This window comes from Camponotus vicinus, unplaced genomic scaffold (genome assembly GCF_025532165.1).
Source record: "Camponotus vicinus isolate PSW18456_S1 unplaced genomic scaffold, iyCamVici1.0 SCAF_5, whole genome shotgun sequence".
NCBI classification, from domain to species: domain Eukaryota; kingdom Metazoa; phylum Arthropoda; class Insecta; order Hymenoptera; family Formicidae; genus Camponotus; species Camponotus vicinus.
Window position 1 is genome coordinate 9075597 of NW_028141977.1, and position 25078 is coordinate 9100674.

The window sequence follows — 25078 nt, forward strand, 5'->3', positions numbered from 1 at the left end:
TTCTAATATTGTCAAAATGAAAATATTGTGAAAATGAAACAATAACGTTTGCACATCATTACCGTCTTAGCCTCCGTTTTTCAGATCGGTTAAGGACGATTTCTTTCATTTATTGGTTTCTGCATCATAGGCCGCCGTGCAGCATTAGGAAGATTAGCCCCCAATGGATTTGCAACAACGCTATGAAATAATAATGTCAAAAAAAAATATTTAGAGGAGTACGGACGATTAAGATTAAAAAATTTAATGGATGATTTTTTTATAGGTCTTTACTTGGAAGGTCGTGTATACGGGGTGGTGCGGTAACGCGAGGCTGTGCCTGGTGTCGTTGTAGTCTTGTACGATTTCCAAGCGCGGCTTGACGATTCCTCTGCGAATTTCATGGATTGAAATGTTTTAATTATTTTTATTTAGGCAGAACACGATGATCGTTAATGATCTACATGCTAGCATCTAAGCATGGCTTGTCATTTTAATGGTTTTAGTATGAGATTGGAAGTTTAATCATCAACGTATATCATGCATTTTGTCATATGATCTATGACAGGGTTTAAATTTCATTGTTATAGCAAATTAGATTATGGCTTCAATTGGAACTGCATGATTCAAATACATTTAAAAAATACAATTGTTTAATATTATCTGTTGTTTTTATCTATACAGAATATAATTTCATTTTGTGTGCGCGTTTGAATTAAACAAATTTAATAAAAAAATCGAATTTATGTTAAGTTACATTAAAATTAATTATGTAAAAATTAAAGTTAATCTTTAAAATGCATTATATTATAATAAAATTTCTATTAGATATTATTAAATATCGTTACAATAAATGCATTATTTTATATTTTAATTTATCCATTTTATATATAAATATATTATTAAGACCTAAAAATAAATTATTAATTTCTTCAATATATAATTAAAAATTAAATAATTTTAGTAGTCAATGCATTTCCATGGAAGCTACTACTAATATTTTTGCTTTAAGTAACACTATGCATTTATTATGTCTTTGCAATAACACTGTAATAATTAGAATTTAATGCAATAATTATAATTATTTTTTCAAATTTTTTGATGAAAAAGATTAAATGAAAATGTTTAATCTTGAATTTATTTGGAAATATTTGGAAAAAGTATTAAAATTTCATAGAACCATCTATTTAAATTATACCGCATACATCTATGTATCATTATAAAAATTTACAGTAAAATTAAAATGTTATAGTAAACCCTGCATAAGTACAATAAAGAATCACATATAATTAAGAAACATTCATTCAAAAATGTATTATCAAAATAAAATTGTAAATATAATAGTAGTGAAAAAAATATCCAAGTTATTAATATTATAATCAAACAAATATATAAAAAAGGAATATCTTACCTGGATAGTCTGAAGATTCATAATAATCATGTGAAGAATGTGGTGCAGAATCATCCTCGTACTCATAAGTTGTATAACTTGAAAAAGAATACATGTTATTTCTATTAAATAGATATCTAACATTTGACAAATTGGACAATATAAAGAAAAGTTATGTAACATAGAAAATGCAAAAATGCTTTTTGTTTATACAAAATTTTTTTTTTAAAGCTACATTATACTATCAAATTTTTCTCTTTTATTTATACTGGGTGTTAAAAAAGTCTGGACACGGTCGAATATCTCGATAAGGAAGAGTTTTACTAGAAAGTGTTTCAGACAAAAGTTGTATGGCTTCGAGGGGGACATAACATGGTGCCATTAGTTTGACCTTGAAGAGTCACCTGAAGGTCACGTGAAGGTCATGTCCAACTTTTCAAATGGGACACCCTGTATGCTTTTACATATTCTTATAGCTCATCTCGAGAGCTTTCCAAAACACTATAATTAAGTTAGTTTTCATTAAGTACTTTCCGAGTTATGAGGCTTGAAATAATTTCTTAATTTTACATAAACTGTAAAATATCTAGTAAAATATTCATTTTTCGATTACCTTACCTTAATACTTTTATGTACAAAATAATGAGAGGAATCAATTGGTGTAAAGAAAACACATAGTTGTTTTGAAGAAAAAATATGTAATTTGCAATTAACAATTCCATATTTTTTCTTAAAAACAACTGTATGTTTTCTTTACACCAATTGATTCCTCTCATTATTTTGTACATAAAAGTATGAAGGTAAGATAATCGAAAAATGAATATTTTACAAGATATTTTACGGTTTATGTAAAATTAAGAAATGATTTCAAGCCTTATAACTCAAAAAGTACTTGAGGAAAAAATATTTTATTATAGTGTTTTGGAAAGCCCTCGAGATAAGCTACAAGAATATGCAATAAAAAATAGAGGGTTCCATTTAAGAAATTGAAGGTGACCTTCATGTGACCTTCAAATAACTCTTCAAGGTCAAACCAATGGTACCATGTTATGTCCCCCTCGAAGCCATACAACTTTTGTCTGAAATACTTTCTAGTAAAACTCTTCCTTATCGAGATATTCAACCGTGTCCAGACTGTTTTAACACCCAGTATATTACAATAACAGTGCAAAAAGCATTATAATACATACCCAGAACTCGGTGTATAATGTCGATCGCCATATCGAGCACTACTAGTTGACGATCCATGATAATCATAATCATGATGCGATCCAGCGCGATTTGTTGGTGGAGGGGTTGGCGTTTCGTAGCTACAAAAATAAAAATTAAATTTAAATAAATTTAATGTAGCATTTGTGATTTATAAAATAAGTGAAAAAATTAAGCTCACCTAAAGTTTTGATCCATAGCAGCTCTTGCACGATCCAAGATTGAGAATACCTTTGATTTTGGCGGTACAGGTCGAGAAAGTGGACCACGATTTGTAGGTGGCGGAGGAAGTATGGCTGAATAATATACATATACATATAAAATATTTATATATTTAAATCTATCTTGTATTATTATATATTGTAAATTGTGTATCTTTTGTATATTATTTTTTATCTTTCTTATATTGTACCTTATTTTGTATATTATTTCTTTAGCAAATATATTTGTTAAAGAAAATTTTATCAATATAAACTTGTATTGATCAATGATACCAAAGAAATTAACATCACAATAATGTTTAATTTTCTACATATTTTCATATTTTATGTAATTTTCATCATAGATATGAGACTAACCTCTAGACGTTCTAGGTAATGTCGGTCTTGCAGCAGATCTTAATATATTACCAGTACCAGGACCACTAGAAGGTCCTCTCATCGAGGGTCTTCGATCGTCAGATAGATCATTAGATATATTCATTTCCATTTCACGCATTTGCTCTTGACGTATGTTATCATTGTTGTCGGGAATCAAATATTTCCGCACCTCGGCGAGAGCAAATGCAATACGAGCATAAGCTTCAGCTGGTGGTGCAATAGCTGTGATCTCTACATGTAGATCATCAGAAAGATGCGCATATTTCGGATCCAAAGAAGCACGACATTCTTCTTCCTAATATAATAGGAAAAAAAAGTCATGAGAGAAACAATTTTCTTTGAGTGAAAATAAAAGCTAAGATTTATTGATCACTTACTTTTTGTCTATCTTTCATCGATCCTCTACCTAAGACTGCCATTTTGCACATTGTTTCTTCTTGCAGGCGTTTCATGGAATTACCTTTTGGGCCCAGCAATTTCCCAACAAAATTAAACTAAAGCAAGATAAATTACATAATTTAGATTTAAAGTAACAGTACACTTGTTTAAAAAATTGTTTAAAAAATTGCTACATTAAATAAATGTAATATACTTACCTTAGGATGCTCGCGAATAGGTACTAAAACTTTTACAGAAATACGAACTGGTTTTTCACGATAAATATCCACATATTTTGGATCCCTTAATGGTTTTCCAATAGCTTGCGTTTTTTGAATCTCTATAAAATATGCAGTTTTTTTGATGTGGTAAGTATTTACAGCTTATTGCATTAAAAACTTAAAATAGAATGTGTTCTTCTTTATCATTTTTCTCAAATAAATCTCAAATAAACAAAAATTTAAGAATTATTTATGTAAGAATAATATCTATTCTCTATAATAATATCTCTCTCTCTATTTTTATATCTATTCTTTCAAAAAGATATTCCTTTATTGCAAAATAGAATTTTATTTAAAAAATAACATGCTCTTTTTAAAAAGATATTCCTTTATTGCAAAACAGACTTTTATTTAAAAAATAATAGATGCTTATTGCTCTTTTATATCTCTTACTTGGTGATGGAATTTTATATCAGAGATCAAACTAAAAGATATCGATAACTGCGGAAATATTTAAGCGAAAACTCCAAATTATTGTCAATATAATCCAAATTTCCAGTAAAATCCAAATAGAATGTTTCACTTTTCACTGCTAATTACATTATATAAAATATCCAAACATTGATTACATGAATATATGAATTCAATGAAATCTCATTGCGAATAAAAGTTTCGCCGGTTATACTGATATCCGGTACAACGATAATTCGTTGAAACTTGATGGGATCTTCCATCGGACGGGCTAATTTTACGAGCGTGAAGTACGATGAGAAAGAAAGAACGGATTTGCTTACCTTGATCGAGCAATCGAAGGGCAATGGGCGACTTTTGATTGTCGAGCTCGAGCTTCTCCTGAAGAAGCTCGCGCACGTATTCGCCCGCCTTGTCAATTTGATGATCCTTCTCGTCGGACTCTTTGTCCATTCTAGATTTAACGTCGACGTCGTCGACATCTCTCTGATACTTGTACTCGCCGTTGCTCGATCTTTCCATATCCATGTTGGCCATAATTCAGATCGTCAATCGAGTAGCTTTGACGGTTTTTCCGACACTCTTCACCGATGATAGACGGTGCGAGAAATCGTACGTCCAACAAAGACGCGTCCCGAGAACGAATCCGTAATGGCTGCCACTTCGCCGCATGAACATCACACACGCTCATATACACTCCTGAGAAGCGTGAGAGCGGCCATCCCGTTATTTTCGTCGGATATTCAGCAAACATCTCGTTTACTACCGCCATCTGTGTTCACTTAAGAAATTATGTAGCTAATCTATCTTATCGACACTGCCGGTAAAATCACTCTTTGGTTCGTATCCATACTACGTCCATAAACTGTGGATCAGTATATTATTTTGTTAATTTTTTGCAGTTGCATTAACAGTCCTTTAGTCCTCGAAAATGTTTTTATTTTAATATAAGATTAGAATTATATACATATATAAATTATATTGACATAAAAAAGTAAGTATATATCTTTTCATGCAATGTTCATCATTAAATCAAAGATGGAAAATAGAATAAATAAATAAATAAATATATATATATATATTAATAATTTTTTAAATATTTTTTAATAATTTAAAAATATATATTAATATTAATATTAATAAAAATTATATATATTTATTTCACACAATGTTCACCATTAAATCAAAAGTAAAAAATATAATAAAATGTAATAAATATTTAATATAAAAATAATATAAAAATATTTTATTTATATTAAATATAATATATACTAATTGCAAACTTATTATTCTCATAGTTACTATATATGATATACATACCCAGACAGCGTAAAAGGTCAAAAACCATTTTAAAAACGAAGTTTTATCGTTGTGATAAGATTTCATTTTTTATAGACATTTTTTGGAAGTTTTTTCTGGGATAGCATGTTATTTGCCATTATCAAGTTTGAAACTAATCTTCGAAAATGTTAAATGAGCAAACACTATTGACGTCAGCTTGTTATCGTCTTCTCTCCTTCTCCCATTTTTTTCCAAGAGGTCGTTTCCCTTTCCGATCTTGCTTCACTATTTCGAAGTATGTACGAAGTATATCGAAGTGTATCGAAGTAGTTTGTCGACTAGTTCCCGTTCGTAGATCGGCAGCGCTTTTAATCGCTCGATCAAAGAGCACGTGCACACGTACGACTTCGTGGCCGTTCACGAAAATTGCATGTGATGTTTCTGCGCCGAGACATTGTATTATGTGCATATAAAGATAAGACCTGCGACCCCGTATACGCGGACAAAATAGCGCTTCAAACGAGAAATTATGCTCAGTAAGTTGAGCACACGGCTTCGGAGCGCCGGAAGAAAACTACTTCTGAGCCGAAATTCCGATGAGCGGAAGCATGTCAAGTCGGCGCACTTTACGTATTTCCCGAGCGAGAGGCCAAGTACCATCGGTAAGTGTAATTACTTTTTGCACGTATTAATCATAGTGAATCATCATTCAAAGTCATGCAAAAGCAGTGACACGCAAAGTCGGCACTAATAGTATATAAGCGATTAATGAGCTTAATGAAAGATGGAATTTATAATTTCTTAAGCATTTAATTAATTGAAAAATTTATACGTAATTATGTAAGTTCGTGTGCATAATACCCTTAATATAGAGGTATAAACTGGTATAATTAGGAGAATATTTAATTATCGAGAAGAAAATTATTTATTTATGTTAGTTAAGAATGTTTTCTCAATTGTTACAAATAAAAATAGAAATTAATTTCTAACATCGAAATCTGGACTAATTGAAAATTATAAAATATTTACCTATTTTTTGCTTCAAGCGAAATAAAGTATACGATAATATAAAATGACATATTTCGATTTCTCTCTCAAAATTTTCGAGCATTCGAGTATTCGAATATTCGGATATTTTGAAATCCGATTCTTTGGTAATCTTTAGACTTTGATGGTTGTCTCTCACGCGTGAAGAACGCGAAAATGCGCAGTATTTGTGTCAAGAATGAATCGAAAATTAACGTGACGATAAAATATCGACAAGTTTTTTTATCATATATGATGTAATAGGATTCAATATAAATAATTTTGAATATTTGTTATATGTAAAGAGAAGAATATCATTTATTATCAAGTCGCAATAGAATGTTCTAGAACTTCTTAGTACGTACGTGATCACTTAATACTCAATAATGCATTATTCACACATGATTATGTAAAAGAGATATGCTTTCAGGTGAGACTCAAAAGCTGAATATGTATCAAGCTATAAATCACGCCCTTACTCTTGCATTGGAAAACGATCCACGTTCAGGTAAATATCCTGTTGAAAGCTTTTAAATAGAATACATAAAATTTATATATAAATATAAGATCATTTTTTCCTAGAGATATGTATATATAGTTTCATATATTTATGAGGTATATATTTTTCATTTTCAACATCTTCGACATTCATTAATTTTTCACAGTGCTTTCAAACTACTTAAGGAAAAAAAAATAATAATAAAATTTTATTCAAAGCGAATTTAAAATCTCTATAAAAAATATTTTTACATATTTTTCAGAATTCAGAATTTTTTTTAACTTTCAGTGATATTTGGCGAAGACGTGGCATTCGGAGGTGTTTTTCGTTGCACGATGTATTTGAACAAACGTTTCGGCGCTGATCGCGTCTTTAATACACCTCTTTGCGAGCAAGGAATTGTCGGCTTTGGAATTGGCTTAGCTAACGTCGGAATATCGGCCATTGCCGAAATACAATTTGCAGATTACATATTTCCTGCCTTCGATCAGGTATTTCATTATTCATGTAATATACACAGAAAAAAAGGACATTCTTGTTTTGAAAATATATTTAGTTTTAACATGGAAATCTTGAAATGGAATTATATTGCGATAATTAAAGAAAAATATAATTGCTTGAATAATTGCTTACTTGAATGAAGCCATTTTATATAGTTCAATAAAAAAAAATATATTCTTATGATTTAAGATTTAATTTTCTTGAATGGAAAAGAAACAATGTTAGATAGAAAATAACATTTTTAAATCAAAGATTATAATTTTCTTAAAGAAGAATTAAATAATTATATATTCTTGAGGTGACAATTACAATATTAAAATAAGGCTAATATTGTTGACATTTAAAATTATTAAATTCTTCTAAGAAGATTATAAATTGTTGCGTATATACGAAACAATGAACGCGTTAGTTTAAGTATATGTATAAGTTTTGATATGACACTTATTTTTTTTCTGTGTATAAATAATAAATAGATGATAATTATAATTTTAGATATTAGCAGAATATCTTTTTGACATATCGTGAAAAAGATGTCAAGGTTTAAAAAGATTCCATACTCAAAAAAATGAGAAATTTTTTAAAAAACAGAAAATCTCGAATTATATATTAATTTTGTGTGCAGTTGGTAAACGAAGCTGCCAAAGTGAGATACCGAAGCGGCGGTATGTTTGACTGTGGTAAACTTACGGTTCGTGCACCTTGTGGAGCAGTTGGCCATGGTGGCGTTTATCATTCTCAAAGTCCGGAAGCTTATTTCGCACATACTCCCGGCTTGAAGGTCAGTAATAAATGTGCGCTACATTTTTATTATTTATCGAATATAATAAAACCGCTCTATCTCTTGTCTTCTTGACCGCAATTATTTTGACTGCGCAGTATCTGTATTCTTGAGAATAATCGACGAAAAAACATGTTCTTTATTGAGATAAACAATTTCGTAATGGAATAAAAAATGATCATGTTCGTATACGAAATATTTGAGCTGTTGGTAATTTTTTTCACTCATCAGAATGTTTTTTATAAATTAATCATGTTGCACACGTATTAAAATTATTTGAAAAATGACGATCAAACTTGTAACAATAATAATAATAGAATAACAGAAATAAAAAATAATCTTGTTATTACATAATCGCAATTGTTCAAATAATTTTAATTCGTATACAAAAAAAATTCGGATGAGTGAAAAAAATTAAATAGTCATTAATATACCGCGATCGCGCGAGTCAAGCAAACAAGTTTCGCTATCAAATTTTCATCATCGGGAACATTCTTCGTACCTTCGCTATATTACGCACCAGCTATAGCCATGAGTTCTCAACTTTCTTCAACAAATTCCATGAATATTGTACGACGTATACACTCTACGTATGCATGAAGAAAGTTTTGCTCGCACACTAATGCGCAATCGCCGCTATCGTACATCGCGATTACGAGAGAAGCGTGTCGCGTAATATCGCTCCGACATTTCCTGGAGCCGATAAATTTCACGTTTGTTTTGTGAAACCGTCAAGAAGAGAGATCACGAACCGAAAAGAATCGCGAAAGACAGTTTGGCGTTTTTGAAAACAGCTGATTTTTTATTTTAGATTGTCGTGCCTCGTGGAGCAATGCATGCGAAAGGTCTACTATTGAGCTGCATAGATGAACCAGATCCTTGTATTATATTTGAACCCAAAATTCTATATCGCACAGCAGTCGACGAAGTGCCCCTAGCACATTACAAGATCGAAATCGGCAAGGGTGAAGTTGTAAGGAAAGGTAAATTCTATTAATATATTATTAAATATTTGCATCTCGCTCTCTCTCTCTCTCTCTCTCTCTTTCTCCTTCTCTTAGCATACTCTCTTGGCATTATTAGAATTTATTAAGTACTGTTCTATACTTGTATATCGATCATCTATATTGTTGATTACATATTTTAAATGTATATAAATTTTATGGATTAGTTTATAGAATTTTATGAATAAAAACTTCTTGACATTTGAAACAAATAATATGTTAGTATTTTTAATAAAAAAATTACTACTGTTAATGTTTTTATCAATCCAATTTTAATAATGATAACTAATTTAAGAGCAATATTTCCGCTCGTAATCTATTATCTTAATGAAATAAATTGTATAAATTGAATTCGAATCAGAGACAAAAATTCGGAAATTAAATGTAATAATTATGCAATATGAATAAATATTTACGGTTGTAAAATCATCTTCTTTTAGCAAAATATTTAAATATAAAACCTACAAGTTCTCTCTCTCTCTCTCTGTCTCTCTTTATTTTTTACATTCATGATAGAATATATGTTGTCCAATGAAAATAACGCATAAGAGACATTATTTAAAGTCATATATAGAAAGTGACTGTTGGTATACATGCGGCTTGAAGTCTCTATGAATATAATTTACCGAGTGTAATCGTCCTTCCATTATCCAATCGCCAGAGTGAAGCGGCGCTCTCGCTGATGACCGATCCTGAAACAGGATATAACAGAAGGAACGCATATACACGCGCTTCTCGATTACACGAGTCTAGGTGTACAGGTGTTTGTCTATATAAGTGTGTTTCGTTATTGCGTAGGTAATGCCGTGACACTCGTAGGCTGGGGCACTCAAGTGCACGTGCTGTTGGAAGTGGCTGATCTAGTCCAGGAGAAGCTCAACGTATCCTGCGAGGTGATAGACCTCATTTCCATTCTACCTTGGGACGCGGAACTCGTATGCAAGGTACACACAATTCAATCTTTCTCTCTCTCTTTTTTTTCTTCACCTTATTACGTTCGTTTCCTTGAGAATAAGAAATCAGTTCAAGAAAACGATCGCTTCAAGTACCGCGTATCCTTCCTTGCCTTTTCCTTTCTCGTTGTTTTGATAAGGTGCACGTTCACGGGATCCTGATTTATCTCTTATTTCGAGAATTTCAAGGGCCAAATAATTGTGCGCGATCTCTTTTCTTCGCCATTCTCTCGAGTCAATTCGAGGTTTCGACTATCAATGACGAATCATGCATGATGTCGAAAGGCACGAAGTAAAAAACCGTCGGATTCAGACGTAAAAATACAGAGAGACAATTGAGGTGTCTTTCGTGCCATTTGTATGCGTATCCCGTTGGCGAAATATTGGCGGATTCGGATAACAAAAAGAATAATCGAGAGATTTCGGATGATTGTCACGCGAAGGTTCGATATTATTGCACCGATCTACGACGTCTCGTCGACGACACAAGCGGTTATCGTGTAATAGTGGAAGTGATCGTGAGCGAAATCCTCCGGTCTGGACTCTTGCGTGTCCCTTCGGGTTACGGATCTCCAGACGCTAATATCGCGCTGATTTATGCTAATCGATCTCCGGTCGCCTAATGATATGCCAATCGTATAGTATGCACTTCTCGCAGCTTACAAACCGCCGTGATATTATATGCGCCGCGAGAGTGGTGCTCGCACAACAAGACGTGGTACGAGCGTAATTGGAAACCCGTTTTGCCGCAATTTCGATACAGTCGCGGAGATTCGCTATCTTGTCTACCCGCCGATGCCTGTCTGCGAAACATTTGCGCGGTTTCGTAACGAGAGACGACTCTGCTCGCGAAACGAAATTCTAATATATTCGTCGCTCTGATGAGAAACGCTTCTAGCCGGAAAAATCCTCGATTAAAGTGGAGCAATGATTGATAAATATCGAGAGACAATATTGAGGATTGTGATAAATTATTCAAATTATGACATTTATGCATTATTCTTTAATTAGAGTCGTATCTTAAAGGAAAATTAATATCCACGATATGTACATACATCTTATTATAGAATTTGATAGTTCTTAAAAAATTTAGCAAGCTTTATATATTATTGAATAGCATTAGCATTTAATAGCATTTAATAATATGTAATAAAAATCTCTCTCTCTCTTTAATATTTTAGAATAATAAATGTATATTTATATATATTATATTTATATTATATTTATATTATATTATATTATATTTATATTATATTTATATTATATTGTATTTATATTATATATTATATTTATATTATATTATATTTAAATATATATTTATATATAAATATAATAAATAATATAATAAATAAATATAATAAATAAATTTAAAATATATGTAAAAAGAATTAATAACTTTCTCTTTAGATAATACTGCTTTGAAAGTAATCAAATTTAAAAATTATTAAAAAAAATAATAATAAAAGATTCATAATTTAGATACACCTGCATTGCAACTGTAAATTGTCTATTAATAAAAATTAAAATTGTCATAGGAGAATGTAGAATCTCATAAATATTAATCCGATAAGTAAAGAAACGTAGATTTTTTATGGAGAGTTTCCATGACGAAAAATTGCAGCTTCTGAAAGTGCAGAGAAGATGAATGCAAGTCGAAAATGTCATACGAACCTGTATTCGACGTTCAATATTTGCGTTACCTATCTAGTTATCTTTGTTAATGATTTACAACGAAACACATACATAAGTGTGCCTATCTATTTCGATCGTCAACCATTCTATCGTCAGCGTGTATTTCCATCGTCGATCATGTTGTAGGCCTGTATTTGATAGCCGTTACAAAATGATGGCTCGTGCCGCCGTCGTCGCGGCGTTAATGTGCCCGTTTAGCATCGCGGTCGTATCTATAAGTTATTATTATATCGCAACAATATGGGACGAGACGTAAATCACGCGCGAATTAAACCCAGCGGTCGACCGATAATAAATTGCCATGCGTGATATGTGCGTAAATGTTGCAGTCGGCGAGGAAAACCGGACGCGTAATTATTGCCCACGAAGCACCGATGACAAACGGATTTGGGGCAGAAATAGCTGCGACCGTACAGGTAAGGTACCTACTTTTTCATAAGTCAGATTCGTGACAACAGTAAAATTTATTGCGCAAACAATGTGACATAAAATGATTTAAAGACACCTAATAACGCAATAATCGGATATGTACGTAAAAATACACATATATTGCATGATCTTAATACATAAACTAGCGCTGAGTCGGAAGTCTTTGATAGTCCGAGATATAATATCATGCAAGATGGTAAAATTATATCCATAAAAGGCTATAAACTGGTTTTTAAAATCACCGAGATTAATTGAATACTTTTCTCAAATTTTCTCGTATTTATATCCCTAATTAATTGATTGGTATTTGCTCTTTTGATGTTTACATTAGAAAGTCATGTTTACATTAATAAAAATATTACATTAATCACATATATAGATTGTATCAAATCTCTCTAATGATTGTTAAATTAGGCGGAGTGCTTCTTGTACTTGGAGGCGCCAGTTCAAAGGGTCACAGGATGGGATTGTCCTTTCCCACATATCTTTGAGCCGTTTTACTTACCGGACAAGTGGCGTTGCTTTGCGGCTGTCCGAGATATTCTGAAGTACTAAAAAACTATGGTTGTTGCAGTATACCACAGTGAAAAAAGTTAAACCTGTTCTTTGTAAAAAAAACAAAGTGTTACAAGTTATAAAGTGTTCTCACTGGAAAGCGTATTTTATATATTTATATTATTAGTTTTTTATAATTTATTTTTTATTCTCCATTTATTCTGTGTCACCATTTTATGAATTTTTTAAATCTATCACACACATTTTTCAATGTTTTTATATTATATTATATACATATATATATATATATATATATATTTTTTTTTAATATGAAATTATATCCTGAAAAAATATATAAAAGGTACAAAAAATAGACAATGAAAAAAGAAGAATATATTAGTGTTAAATCAAATCCGCGAAATACGCGCTTTATATTTATCTTGCTGCTTATAAATGAACAGAGTGCTATACACACACAATGTAAGTCATGTATTTGCTCGTATTCCTAAACTACCAATAAGCATAAATTATTTATTATTGCTAGAAAATTAGCATAAAATAATTAAATCTAAAATAATAAATTCTTCATTGCTAACAGATAAACAAAAAAATTGAATCTACATAGTATATATTGAGCGCATGCAAAGCATGTCCCTGACCTAGTTTACCGCAACCCACATAAATCTATCCCTCCTGTCTAAATTAATAACGTGAAAGATGATACAAATCGTCGCCGGCGGCAATGACGTGCCGGTCGACGAAGACGTCAGATAGGTATTCGCAATCAGGATGGATCGTCTAGGTGTATATCTTTTTTTTTCACCGATAATCTGGGTCAAGTCCTTCTTTAATAATAAAACTGCGCACCGATTGTGCGCACCACGGCAATGTAATATCTCAATCAAGGTTTCAGTCTCAGACGCTGTCCTTTCCAGTCTAAACCTTTAAGATCACCATGTTCCGCCTGTCAACAAGGATGTAAGTTTTCAGTCAAGCTCGAAGGCATGAAAACGATATATTCGAAAGAAGATTGAATTTAAAGCGTAAGAATAACATGTTAAAAATTGACAAAAACGCGGAGATGTGATTTATCTGTTTTTATTAAGGAAAATTAATGTTTGAACGGGATTATTATTTATCGCCAATGTCTACATTTGAAAAAAATCCGATTGTCCTTACTATTGAATTTAAATTCATATTACATTCGAAGAGGTAATCGAAAAATTTTTAAATGACGTAAAAAATAAGATTAAAGAAAGGGAAGTGTGCTGAACTGTTCACTCGTGGCATATATTTTGTAATTTGAAAGGGAAACCACATTCTTTCACTGTATATTATGATACGTGAAAGTTGGCAACGATATATGTATACATGGAGCGCAACGAGAGAAAGAGAGAGATAAGAAAATAGTTAAGAGAGAGAGCGAGAGATCCGTCAACAGTGAAAAAGAGATGGAGAGCCAGTCGCCGAGAAGCATAGACTATATCGAAGGTCGACGAGTTACCTTTTTATTAATCGATTTTTGTGAGAATAGAGCAACGGCTTTTACATGCTAACATATGGCACCGATGCGCTCGAAGATATCGAAAGTCGCGAGATTTTCACTCTCTTCAATTCGATAATGATCATGAGCCGCGCGATACTTCTTTAGAGAATATAAGTTATTAGAATACTTTTATTTTCAGCAGCAATTCTACATTGAAATGATATAAACATAATCTTTGTCCAGAAAAATATTATATAAATAATAATTTAAATTTTTTTCTAAATTTTTCAAATCTTGATTTTTTTTGTTATCCTCATTTTACGTATCAAAAATTAAAACATTAAGTGTTTCTTTTATACGTTCTTGGACAGATTATTTTGATAGTTTATGTGCTAATTAATTTATGTTACTTTAATTACCACAATTAGAATTTTTTGTTGTTCTAAGAAGTCAATATTATGCAATGGCTTATCATTGACTTATCTGTTCATTTAAAAATGTGTTGACGCATACGAAATCAAAATATTTGCATGCTACGAGATTATCTGTTATTCGTAAAAATTTATTATTAAAAAGTTATTATTAAAAAAATCACAAATGTTCTGTTACATAAATCCTATTTATATCATAAGTGACCACTTTGTTTTCATTCCTCGATCTTCATAATCGATTGATCGGATATCACACTCTTCTTTCACGTGTCAATGTCATACACAAGTGTCAGAGAAAGGATTCTTCGGGCCAAATTAAACATCAATTTGTTATCTTGATTTATGCTACGTAACAGTGCGATATCTCTACAGCAACAACACAAAGTAGCCAGTGATGAAAGTTTCCATTGGTCCGATCAGACTCAACATATTTACTAGCGCTTTCGAAATTAACAGCTGCGTTTTTTATCTTATCTAAAATAATATTGTTTGCCAACGCGGAGGTTAAATGTGAATAAAATTGCGTTAATATTTTAAAAACACTGTACGCAAAAAGATATTTTGTGCAATCTTGTGGCAAATAATTTCGTGGAAGTTTTTAGTGTAAAACAGTAATTATGACGTTAATTGTATGGCATATATCAAAAGAATTTTAAATGGAATATGAGCTTACGTTCTTCCTCTTTCTTCTTCTCTTTCACTCTTTTATGTATATTTTTGTATTTTTAAGTTTATTAAAGAAAATCTATTTTAATAACTGTTTTATACTTGAACGCGACGCTCTCATAACAGAATATGTTTACGAGAAGTCTAGAACATTTACGTTAAATCTAAAGCGACGAAACACTCATGTTTCATTTGCACGGAATTAAAATAATTTGATTCATTGCGCGCATTTCGTGCCCATCTTATAAATCTATTTCGCGCGTACTTGCCTCTTAAAGTACAACGCAGTTTCTAGTATAACTCCCCGAGGGCTTCTTCCTTATGAGCGTGCACACGCAACTAACATAAGTTGCAACCGCAATTAACGCGCCGCTTTACCGATGCGTGCGTACAGGTAGCTTTAGTATTGGGTACATCGCATTTATCATGTTCAAAATAGCGCAACTGATCTTAAAATAATTTAGCAGAAATCATCATTTTTTAATATAAAATTATTCTATATAATTGAATGAGATGAGATTGTATCAGCGTGGTTAATATAATAAAGCACGAACAGATATTATATATCAAGCATTTAATGCCTAACAGAAACATCAATTAAAATGGTATTGAAATTACTGGACTCTCGTGTGGTTTATTTAAATATCTCAAACACTACGCAATCACGTAATATATATTTTGCGATTACGGCGCGAAATTATTTTCATGGAGTATTAATTTGTTTGAAAATTTGTTATTAACAAGTATAAGATATCTACGTATGATGTATCGAGAAATATATATAGTAATATGATGTCGATACATACTGTATGGCAATTCCGCACGTGTGTTACAAGTGTTCCTTATAAAAGTCATGATGATTAGATATGCGCATAAGAAACGCAAATGATAATGTGTACCGACAAATAAGTTTTACGATAAATTCGTTGATATACATTTATAGTAATACACATATGTACATATAATCGTTTTGACTGCGGCCTGTGTCGCAAAAACTGAAACGTTCATAAATTATACATTTTTGTTGCAAGCATACTCGATGGATTATTGTAATGTTAATGGGCAAAACTGGATTGTGATAGATTGATTACGTGCTCTTTGCAATTTTGATAGACCGTTAACACGGTAATTTCTTCCAAGAAATGAATGCCACGGAAATAATTTATCATATCTTGCAATCACACTATAAAGAATAATCAAATTTACAATTTAAATATTAAACAAAATCTCTCTTTCTCAATCCATACATTTTTCACAAAATAACATTTTTATCAAATTTTAAATTAAAAATTATAGATTAATATATTTTAGACAGTCATCATGACACTTATCAAAGGAAGTGTGATAACAAATGCAAAAGAGAGAGGAGGAGTGAGAGAGAGAGTTTTTTAACAAGTACAAAAATTAAAAATTTATTATTTAAAATATCTTAAATTATATTTAATCAAAAAGATATCTTTATCTATAGCGCAAGACTTGAAAAATATTTTATTTTACTTCATCAAGATTTGAACTATATATCAGCTTTTCAAATTAAATAACTTGTACATAGAATTTGAATTTATTTACTTATTGTAGGGGGATTTTTATGAATCAAACATTTTATATACTTAAAAAGCAACGTAAAATCAAGATTGTTCCGTCGAAATCGGAATAAGTATCATATCTAGCATTCATAGTTCGTTGCCTATGAGAGAATTAAAGGTTGTTGACTCATTCGGATAGCACGTAAGAGACGAGAGCGATGCAGGTGCGGCTCCCGTCCCGCGTCTTTCTTGCTAGATCTCGTCTCATCTCAATCGGCCGCTTTTACTGCAAATTGCTTCCTCGACAAGATATATACATATACATATATATGCGGTACGTATAGTTATGTATACACGTCGAATGCGCAACCGGCGCTCATTAGGAAAAACGGAGAAAAAGTCGGCCGACTGATGCACGCGATGTGTGCAGCGAATACGGTCAACCTTATGCATCGTGCGCGATGCAATAATTATTGTGCCACACATTCTTCCTCAAGAAAGCGGCAAATTAATTCGCTCTGCGTCCATCGGCCAATCTTTTCTTTCTTTGCCAACGTCCGGGCCTGGCGATCGAGGGAGCTTTCCATTCTTGAAATACATTACGGTCGATGTATTTTTGACGGCGCGATACACAAAGACGTAATATCCGCCGATCGATTTATCACTTGCAGATTGTACGTTAATTATACCGCATCTGTATCGCTGCTTGATCAATCACTGGTCTTTTCATTAGTAAACCTGAAATCATTGAGTTTTACCGCGAGAGTTAATTAGATCATCAGGGAGAATGGAGTGGAGCGAATCAATTTGTGTGTGTTCACAAGATAATTATACGAGGCATAATACTTTTATCAATAAGGCAATATAAACGTGCCTAGGCGCGAAAAGTGTTTAATACTGTTATCGATCGAAGACTTCTGATCGCATCGATAAGTTTCATTTTTTTGCTCCGTTGAATATTAGATGAAATAAACGGCGCGATGAGGCCGATACGTAAATCGTTGCATTGTCCGAGTAATTCGAGAGGAAAATTAATTGTCTATAAACGATTGAATCTTTTAACGAGCTTATCCATGAATCTAATTAACGCAATTATTTATACGTTTGCGTGTTATTATTTCCGGCATATATAAAATAGTGCGATAAGCTAATGTTTTATAAAAAAAAATAATGTTGAGTTTCTAGAGCGTGAAAATATTAATTGAGTGACATAAAAAAATGCGCGAATTTTAATGCTAAGTAGAACCAAAAATTATCAATCAACAAGAAATGATTAAATGTTTTATGATCGTTCGAAAATTTAAATATACATAAGTTTCTTTATTTTATAAATAATTATAATACGTACTTCTGTTTAAAAAATAAATTCTACAATAATCTCTCGAATTTCTATAACAACGAATAAATTGTAAGTGTTTATACCGATTTCTAGATCTTATACTTTGTGATTGGGATTAAGGTCAGGTCAGATCGATTTAACTTCAAGTTAAATCGCCAGTTAGATTGAGATCAGAGACGGCAAAGTTTGTTTACGATTTCATTTCTCCGCAGAAAAGGCCAATGTATCAAAGATAATATATTTGAAACGAATTGGAGATAAGTTAAATTAATATTAATTTAGATTGTAATCTTTTAAAATTCTCTGCGTAATAAAGGGGAGATCTAATCGATCGCAGATAAAAACTGTTTTGAAAATTATTATAAAGCAGAATATATTTTTCTTTTTTTCTCTCTTATTTTTTTATTTACGATTTCTTGTATAGTCAACAAATATTTCTTTCAGTGTTCGTCGGTCATGTGTAAACAAACACTTTTGTGGTTTCGCAATCGCGTCACGGTCACCTCTCTTAGTTGTTATTTCAGAGGTCTCACGGTATTAGGTCTCACGAAACAATTAACGACGATGCCTACTGAAGCTTCTTAAATATTATTAATTTGGTTGCCTTTCAAGAATACATCCTGCGAAGACAATACGACGGCTGGAGAAACACGGGTCTTGTTGCAGAAACAGGATAAGATTATCTGCGTTTATCTAAGATATAAATGAAGAAATAAAGCAAAATTATCATTACATATCCATACTTTCATTAATTCTAACAAACTAGAAGGAGCTGTCAAGTGATTAACTATTTATATCTATCGCTGAATTATTTGTTGTAATTGTTGCTGATAATATCATTAAAAACAATCTTTTTTACATTTCTATATAAATTTAATATTCTAGTTTTTATGTCCAACAACATAATATTTTTCTCTTTTTCTCTCTCTCTTTCCCTTTGTGTATATATATAGTATTATAAAAAATATATTTTATTAGATTACAAAATATGTTTTCGATAATCGAATGACATTTTCTCATTTCCGAACGTTTTTTAAAACTGAATTCATGCAATTATATAACGGAATTTAATATTTCGATACGTTCTTACATATATGTAGTGAAACATAATCGATTTTCAATTTTTGCCGCGTATCCTCGCCTTAAAAAATTCATATTTACAGGCGCGTTGTCCAATAACCGAAAAAGCGGGAGACAAAATATACACGTATTTGTTTTTAAATCATCACTACGTCAACACGCCATATGCTGTTGAGACTGGTTAAAAAAACATTCGTTCCTCTTGCCGCGTAAAATCGACTGCATTCTCAAAATGAGACAGATTCGCGATTCTAACGCGAGCAGCGAGAGAAAGAGAATTTGAAGAAAGGACCCAGCGAAATCGCGAAAGCTCATTTGACAGCATCTCGTGCCAACAATGTCGGCTAATTGCGGCCGATCGTCCAACCTTTGCGTCGGATCCACTTGGTTCTCAGACGATGACGACGACGTTGGCGATGATGGAGATGTCGACACCGACGCAACGCGACAATCGTCGGCAGCGGGAGGATTTCGGGCGCTTTCGGACAGACGGACAGGCGCGGGGGTGACGCGACGCGACGCGAGCGAGGGGCGGCGGAGGGGGGAGGACGTAGTTGTGCTCCGCGCCACGCGAGGGAGTGGGGGAAGGGGTACGTAGTTGCGCTCGGCATTCGGTTCGGTTCGGGTGGGGCGAGCCGGAACGGGCCGAGGTGACGGGATTCTCGCAGTGTCGAACCCCCTCGTTCGTCCCGATCATCGTCGTTCGTCTCTTCCGCTCGTATCATCCTCCCCGCGTGTCTAGCTCGTCGTGTGGCCAACTTCGCGCTATCGTCGTGGCATCGTCGCTGCGAAGTAAGGTGCGGAAGGTGCTGGTCGTAGCGCGAACGTCTGTGCGTGTGTTCGCTGTGTCTCCCTCTTTCTCTCTCTCTCTCTTTCTCTTCCTCCGCGCGCGATATCATCCGGTATTTCGATACCGCTACCATCTATAGACCCGTAACATACTTTTACGTCGCGGTTAAGCGAAATCGACCACGTGACAGCCGCGCCGCTCTTGCGCACGGAAGCAACCGGGAACTTCCTCGCTCCGTGTGAAGTTAGCCCCGCATCTCTCGCTTCCTCGACCAGTCGCGGCGCGCGACTACGTTCGGAAGTTCGTTGCGGTTCCCTCCCCTCCGCGATTGCAGTCTCCTTTTACGGACCTCTCGAGTCTCGTCGCGGCGAGTGAATCAATCCCGGCGAAGGAATCTCGTTTCCGTCGTCGCGTTCTCGTGTATATTTCAAGAGGAAGGACCCCGACGAGAGAGGATCATCCCGGACCCGAGAGCGACAATGAAGGACGAAGGCCGCAACGATGAATCGCAGGAGGTTATCGCGATCCCCGCCGTCGCGGAAGACGAACCGGCATCTGGGAAACTACCGGCCTCGAGATCCAACGACCTCGCGCAAGTCACCTCAGTACCGTTGATGCAGGTAAGCTTACATAAGTCGGCATATACGTCGACGTGACGTGACGCGGCGCGGCGCGTGTCAAACCTCCTCGCGCCTCTCGGCCTATTTGCGAGAGTCGGGGATGGGGGTGGGGGCTGGGGCGAGGGGGAGAGTCGTTCAACCCTCTCTCGGGCCGAAGACTGCAGTCGGAGGTCGACATCCCCCGCGTCGCCGGCGAACGATCGATCCCGATCGATTCCGCTCTCCTCTCCCCCTCTCCCCCTCTCCCTTCTCCTCTTCCTTCATTCCTTCTCCCCTACGCTCGCAACGATTCGCCGACGCGCGAATCTTGCCAAGCGCTAACGTCTAACGTTTTTGTTTTTTTCATGCGTATTGTTTACGTCGATTCTGTCCTTCGCATGTCTCTACTCGCATGTCCTACATCGACTTTAATCCAAATATTATTAACTACATGGTCACTTGGTGTGTCGCGTGCTCGCGTTACGCGTAATGCGTGTATGCCGGAACTATAATTTCTCTATCGAAGTTGATTTTATATTTCTCTTCTTCATTTTTATGTATAATTTGCGATAACAATTCTTTCAGCCAAATAAAATACGGTCCAGCGCGTGAATATTTAATATTTAGTAAGTGTTACGTAATTTGTAATTTCGATTAAAATTCCTTCTCATTTTAAGTCTGTTTTTAAGTCGCGGTCTTGGAACCATAAGTCTTACGTAAACAAATTATATAATTAAAAAAAAATGAGCCCAATTTTTCCTTAATATTCTTTCATACTATTAAATAAAGATTAAAAATATCTTTTTCGATTATTTTTAAATAACTTTAAACGTATATGAAATATGACTTCAATTCTAATTTTAATTTAGAGAATAAAGACATTAAAAAGTAATAAAAATTAAAAAGCTTGATTTAAATTTTGGATCAAGTCACAATTCGAAAACAAAATATTTATATATAGTATTTTTCACTTATATATAAATCTCGTGCCGTGAAAGAGTAATAGCACAGATTTAACAAAAATATCTTAATATCTTATGTATTATTACCAAACATTTAATCAAATAAAATATACAATAAATAATTTTAAATACAAAGAATTATAGGATTTTTTAAATTATGGCGTTGAAAAAATTAATTCGAATTAATATCTATTTTACATAAATTAAAGAAATCAAAATAATATAATGCATCGTCTATAATATATTATAGATAATTCCACGTTGATGTTGTATGCATGATTTATTATTTAAAGTGAAATATATATGACCTCTCAATCTATAAATAGAATAGATCGTCTTCCGCAACTTTCGAATGCAGTCTTTGAAAGGACGCACTTTTTTTACGCATTTTTAAAAATACGTATTATCAAATCGAAATTCCCTTCTTTTTTCATGTACATGATAATTCATGGATAAGAAATAATATCAATCAGATTAGAAATCGGAGAATCTACCTAGGAATCATGTGTTCGAGCAATCGGAGGTTGTCGACCTTCGCCCGAGTTACTTGCACATGCGCCTGTGGATCGAATTTAGTAGAACGCGGATGTTCTCGAATTTTCGAAATATAATATGCGGCTATAATGCAGAGAAAATGCCGAGGAAAAGATACAATGAGAAATATATTTTATTTTTTCGCTTGAAGTCAAGGGACTCAAAGAGTCAAGAATAGAAACGGCAAGAATAGAAATTTTGAGAAAAGTTTCTAATGCATTATATTTTCACATGTTTTTTCTATCGCAATGATAATTTAAAATAATTATTTATTACTTTTTTCTTATACATGTATCTACAGAAATTGCTCTATATTATATTCTCTTTTTTTTTACATATATTAAATATCGCCTTCGAAACAAATTTTTACCATTTTCACCTGCCTTTCTTTAATAAAAAAAAATTAAAAAAATCTTATTAGGTGTAGTGAGATTTTGTACAAAATCAAAATCCGTTGATTTCAAAGCGAAAGATTATTATTTTGTATATATTTTGGCAAGATTATTTACAACATCTAATGATGGAAATATTTTAGCACTTTTTTAGAATTGTGTCGCAAGATTTGGACGATAGTTTGACGATACAAAATATTGCGGAACGACTCGTTATTCTCGCATAATGGGGTCGATCGTGGGCGTAAATCGCATAAAGGGTTTATATTTAAACGCGATTTTCCGCTTACGTGCTCGCGCCGCGTGTACCAAACGCGATTGCGCTTCGATTCGATCGCCGCGACGAGAAGGGAAGCAAACGGAAAGTGAGAGAATTTATAAGAAACGACACTTATTAAATTAGCATAACGGGTGCTCGGCCGGCCACGATCTACGAGGCATTGGCCAATCAGTGCTCTAGTATGTATTAATTTGCCGACCGCAGTTTCAACGAAAGGTGACGTTTATCACGTGGTTGGCCACGCGACATTGTCCGCGTTCGCCGCGGGATATATTTTGCATTAAATTGCATATACATATACATTCATACATATAGACAGACATATATGTATGTATATGTATGCCCTATTTAAATCCGTGGCTGTTTCGCGATCGCTTTTCGCGAATTGCTTGACTATTGAATTTTTGTGCGCATGGATGAGCATTTTATATCACGTGATATTTGCAATCCCGATTTTGCTTCCCGATACGATATAAATATTTATTACATGCTTATATGCAGATCGGTTATTGTGTCAATACCTCAAGAGCGAAACTTAAAACATAAATAAAATTTAAATTGTTTCTCTACTCGTGAATGTATATGTATATTAAAATAAATGGTTTTTGCGGCTAAGTTTACGTAAGCTAAACATTCGTTTCTTTTTTTTATTCTTGCGGGTAAAAAATAGATAAAAAGAACTATCTTTTTCAAAAAAATAACTTTCTTTCTTTCCCAGTATTTTGTGCGATGTCTTCTTATGCGTATTCCCCGAGATTATTTTCCTTACTGTGTTATATAAAGATATATCTTCTTAATATGTATAAAAGAAGCATTATATAATACTGTTAAAAATTATCGAAATATATGTTGATAAACTCTCTAAAAAATGACGTTGATATTACGGATTATGTAAGATTATTTTAACAATCTGAAATTTCAGCATCGACATATTTGACATAAATAATTTCCAGTTCGAGAGGTCGTGCGCGATAAGATAATTATTTACTTATTGTTAGTACGAAAGAGATCAATGATATTATAACATTTTTTAAATTTGCGTCAATTTAAGTCGACGATTCACTCTTTTCAACAATTGAGATAAATAATAGGATGAAATTTAATAATCGTTACATTAAGAAGCATTGATAGAAAATACATATTGGAAAATACATAGTATGTTTGTTAAAAATCATTAAATATCTTTTGGAAGAGAGGCGATAAAACATCTCTGGAATATTTAATTTTTAATTATAATTAATAAATATTTTTTTTGTGCAACAAAAAAAAAGAGAATTAATTTAATATATTTATCACAACAAGATATATATCACATATATATATCACAACAATGTTATATGCCAACTTATATTTTCAAAAAGATAATTTTATAAAGAAAATAATTTTTAGCTATGTGTAAATATTTTTTTAAAATCTTGCAGTTATTATATTTTGAAAAATTGTTTGCAAAGAATTAATAGAAAAATATCATATGACATCATTCGATGTCATACGATCTTTTTCTATGCGATTGTGAAGAGAGGCGATGGGATAATCATTCGTTTTCAATCAAAATTCAGGGGTAAATTACAAACAAAATTTATATAGTTGAAAGAAGTATCCTACCACAAGAGTTTCTCCCTCTCTGTCATATACTATAAATATTACCTTTCAACTATCTCATCTCGATTTATGGTGATTGTCGTCGTGTCTAGCGTCACGAGAGACGAGCTTTTTAATACTAACGTATCGTACACCCACGCACTTCTTCAAAGTAATCATTTGCGTCTCGAATGACGTCATTTTTTCCGCCCTCTGCATCTCCGAACAAGATTGCTCTTGGAGCAATGGCATAGTTATTGATTGGATGTCAGGCCACGACGTGATAAGCGTAGGAAAGCTCTCCTACAAAGCAACTTGATAAAAAAATAATATCAATATCTTATTCTAGATATTAACTATTTCTTCAATTCCTGAGGAAGATAACACTGCAGAGAAAAAGCAACTTAAAATAAGAAAATAACGTTATATAATGTAACAGCTCCTCTCTGATGGATTGGAATACTTTTTTCGAAACACGATAATGTAGTTGCGGCAATTTATTTTTGC

The 25078-nt window shown here is 33.1% G+C and overlaps 3 protein-coding genes across 8 annotated transcripts in view; 2 read left to right on the forward strand and 1 right to left on the reverse strand.

Annotated features, from left to right (window-relative positions):
• LOC145972245 (KH domain-containing, RNA-binding, signal transduction-associated protein 3) overlaps nucleotides 1-5045 on the reverse strand; it is a 57705-nt gene extending 52660 nt beyond the window's left edge. For 2 of the 6 annotated variants that reach the window (XR_014439108.1, XM_083100692.1), the window contains exons 1-9: nucleotides 4571-5023; nucleotides 3774-3895; nucleotides 3555-3671; nucleotides 3157-3472; nucleotides 2760-2874; nucleotides 2560-2679; nucleotides 1391-1467; nucleotides 274-370; nucleotides 63-180 (exon numbers count right to left, since the gene is read on the reverse strand). Coding sequence is in view for 4 of the 6 variants with exons in the window: in XM_083100692.1 (XP_082956818.1) it covers nucleotides 90-180; nucleotides 274-370; nucleotides 1391-1467; nucleotides 2560-2679; nucleotides 2760-2874; nucleotides 3157-3472; nucleotides 3555-3671; nucleotides 3774-3895; nucleotides 4571-4784 (1269 nt within the window). In the remaining 2 variants the exon portion in view is untranslated. Of the gene's footprint in view, nucleotides 1-62; nucleotides 181-273; nucleotides 371-1390; nucleotides 1468-2559; nucleotides 2680-2759; nucleotides 2875-3156; nucleotides 3473-3554; nucleotides 3672-3773; nucleotides 3896-4570 lie in introns of all 6 variants that reach the window. The other 4 variants (XR_014439109.1, XM_083100693.1, XM_083100691.1 and 1 more) reach the window with 3 other exon arrangements.
• Nucleotides 5046-5830: 785 nt separating this feature from the next.
• Nucleotides 5831-13389, forward strand: Bckdhb (Branched chain keto acid dehydrogenase E1 subunit beta). The gene is made up of 8 exons (XM_083100694.1): nucleotides 5831-6190; nucleotides 6985-7062; nucleotides 7342-7544; nucleotides 8177-8332; nucleotides 9144-9315; nucleotides 10135-10280; nucleotides 12311-12397; nucleotides 12825-13389. The coding sequence occupies exons 1-8, from the start codon at nucleotides 6058-6060 to the stop codon at nucleotides 12963-12965; spliced, it is 1116 nt and encodes a 371-aa protein (XP_082956820.1). The 5' UTR covers nucleotides 5831-6057; the 3' UTR covers nucleotides 12966-13389.
• Nucleotides 13390-20043: 6654 nt separating this feature from the next.
• LOC145972579 (terminal nucleotidyltransferase 5C) overlaps nucleotides 20044-25078 on the forward strand; it is a 100358-nt gene continuing 95323 nt past the window's right edge. Inside the window, exon 1 of the mRNA XM_083101325.1 lies at nucleotides 20044-20843. Within this exon, the coding sequence (XP_082957451.1) occupies nucleotides 20703-20843 (141 nt within the window). The 5' untranslated portion in view covers nucleotides 20044-20702. The remainder of the gene's footprint in view (nucleotides 20844-25078) is intronic.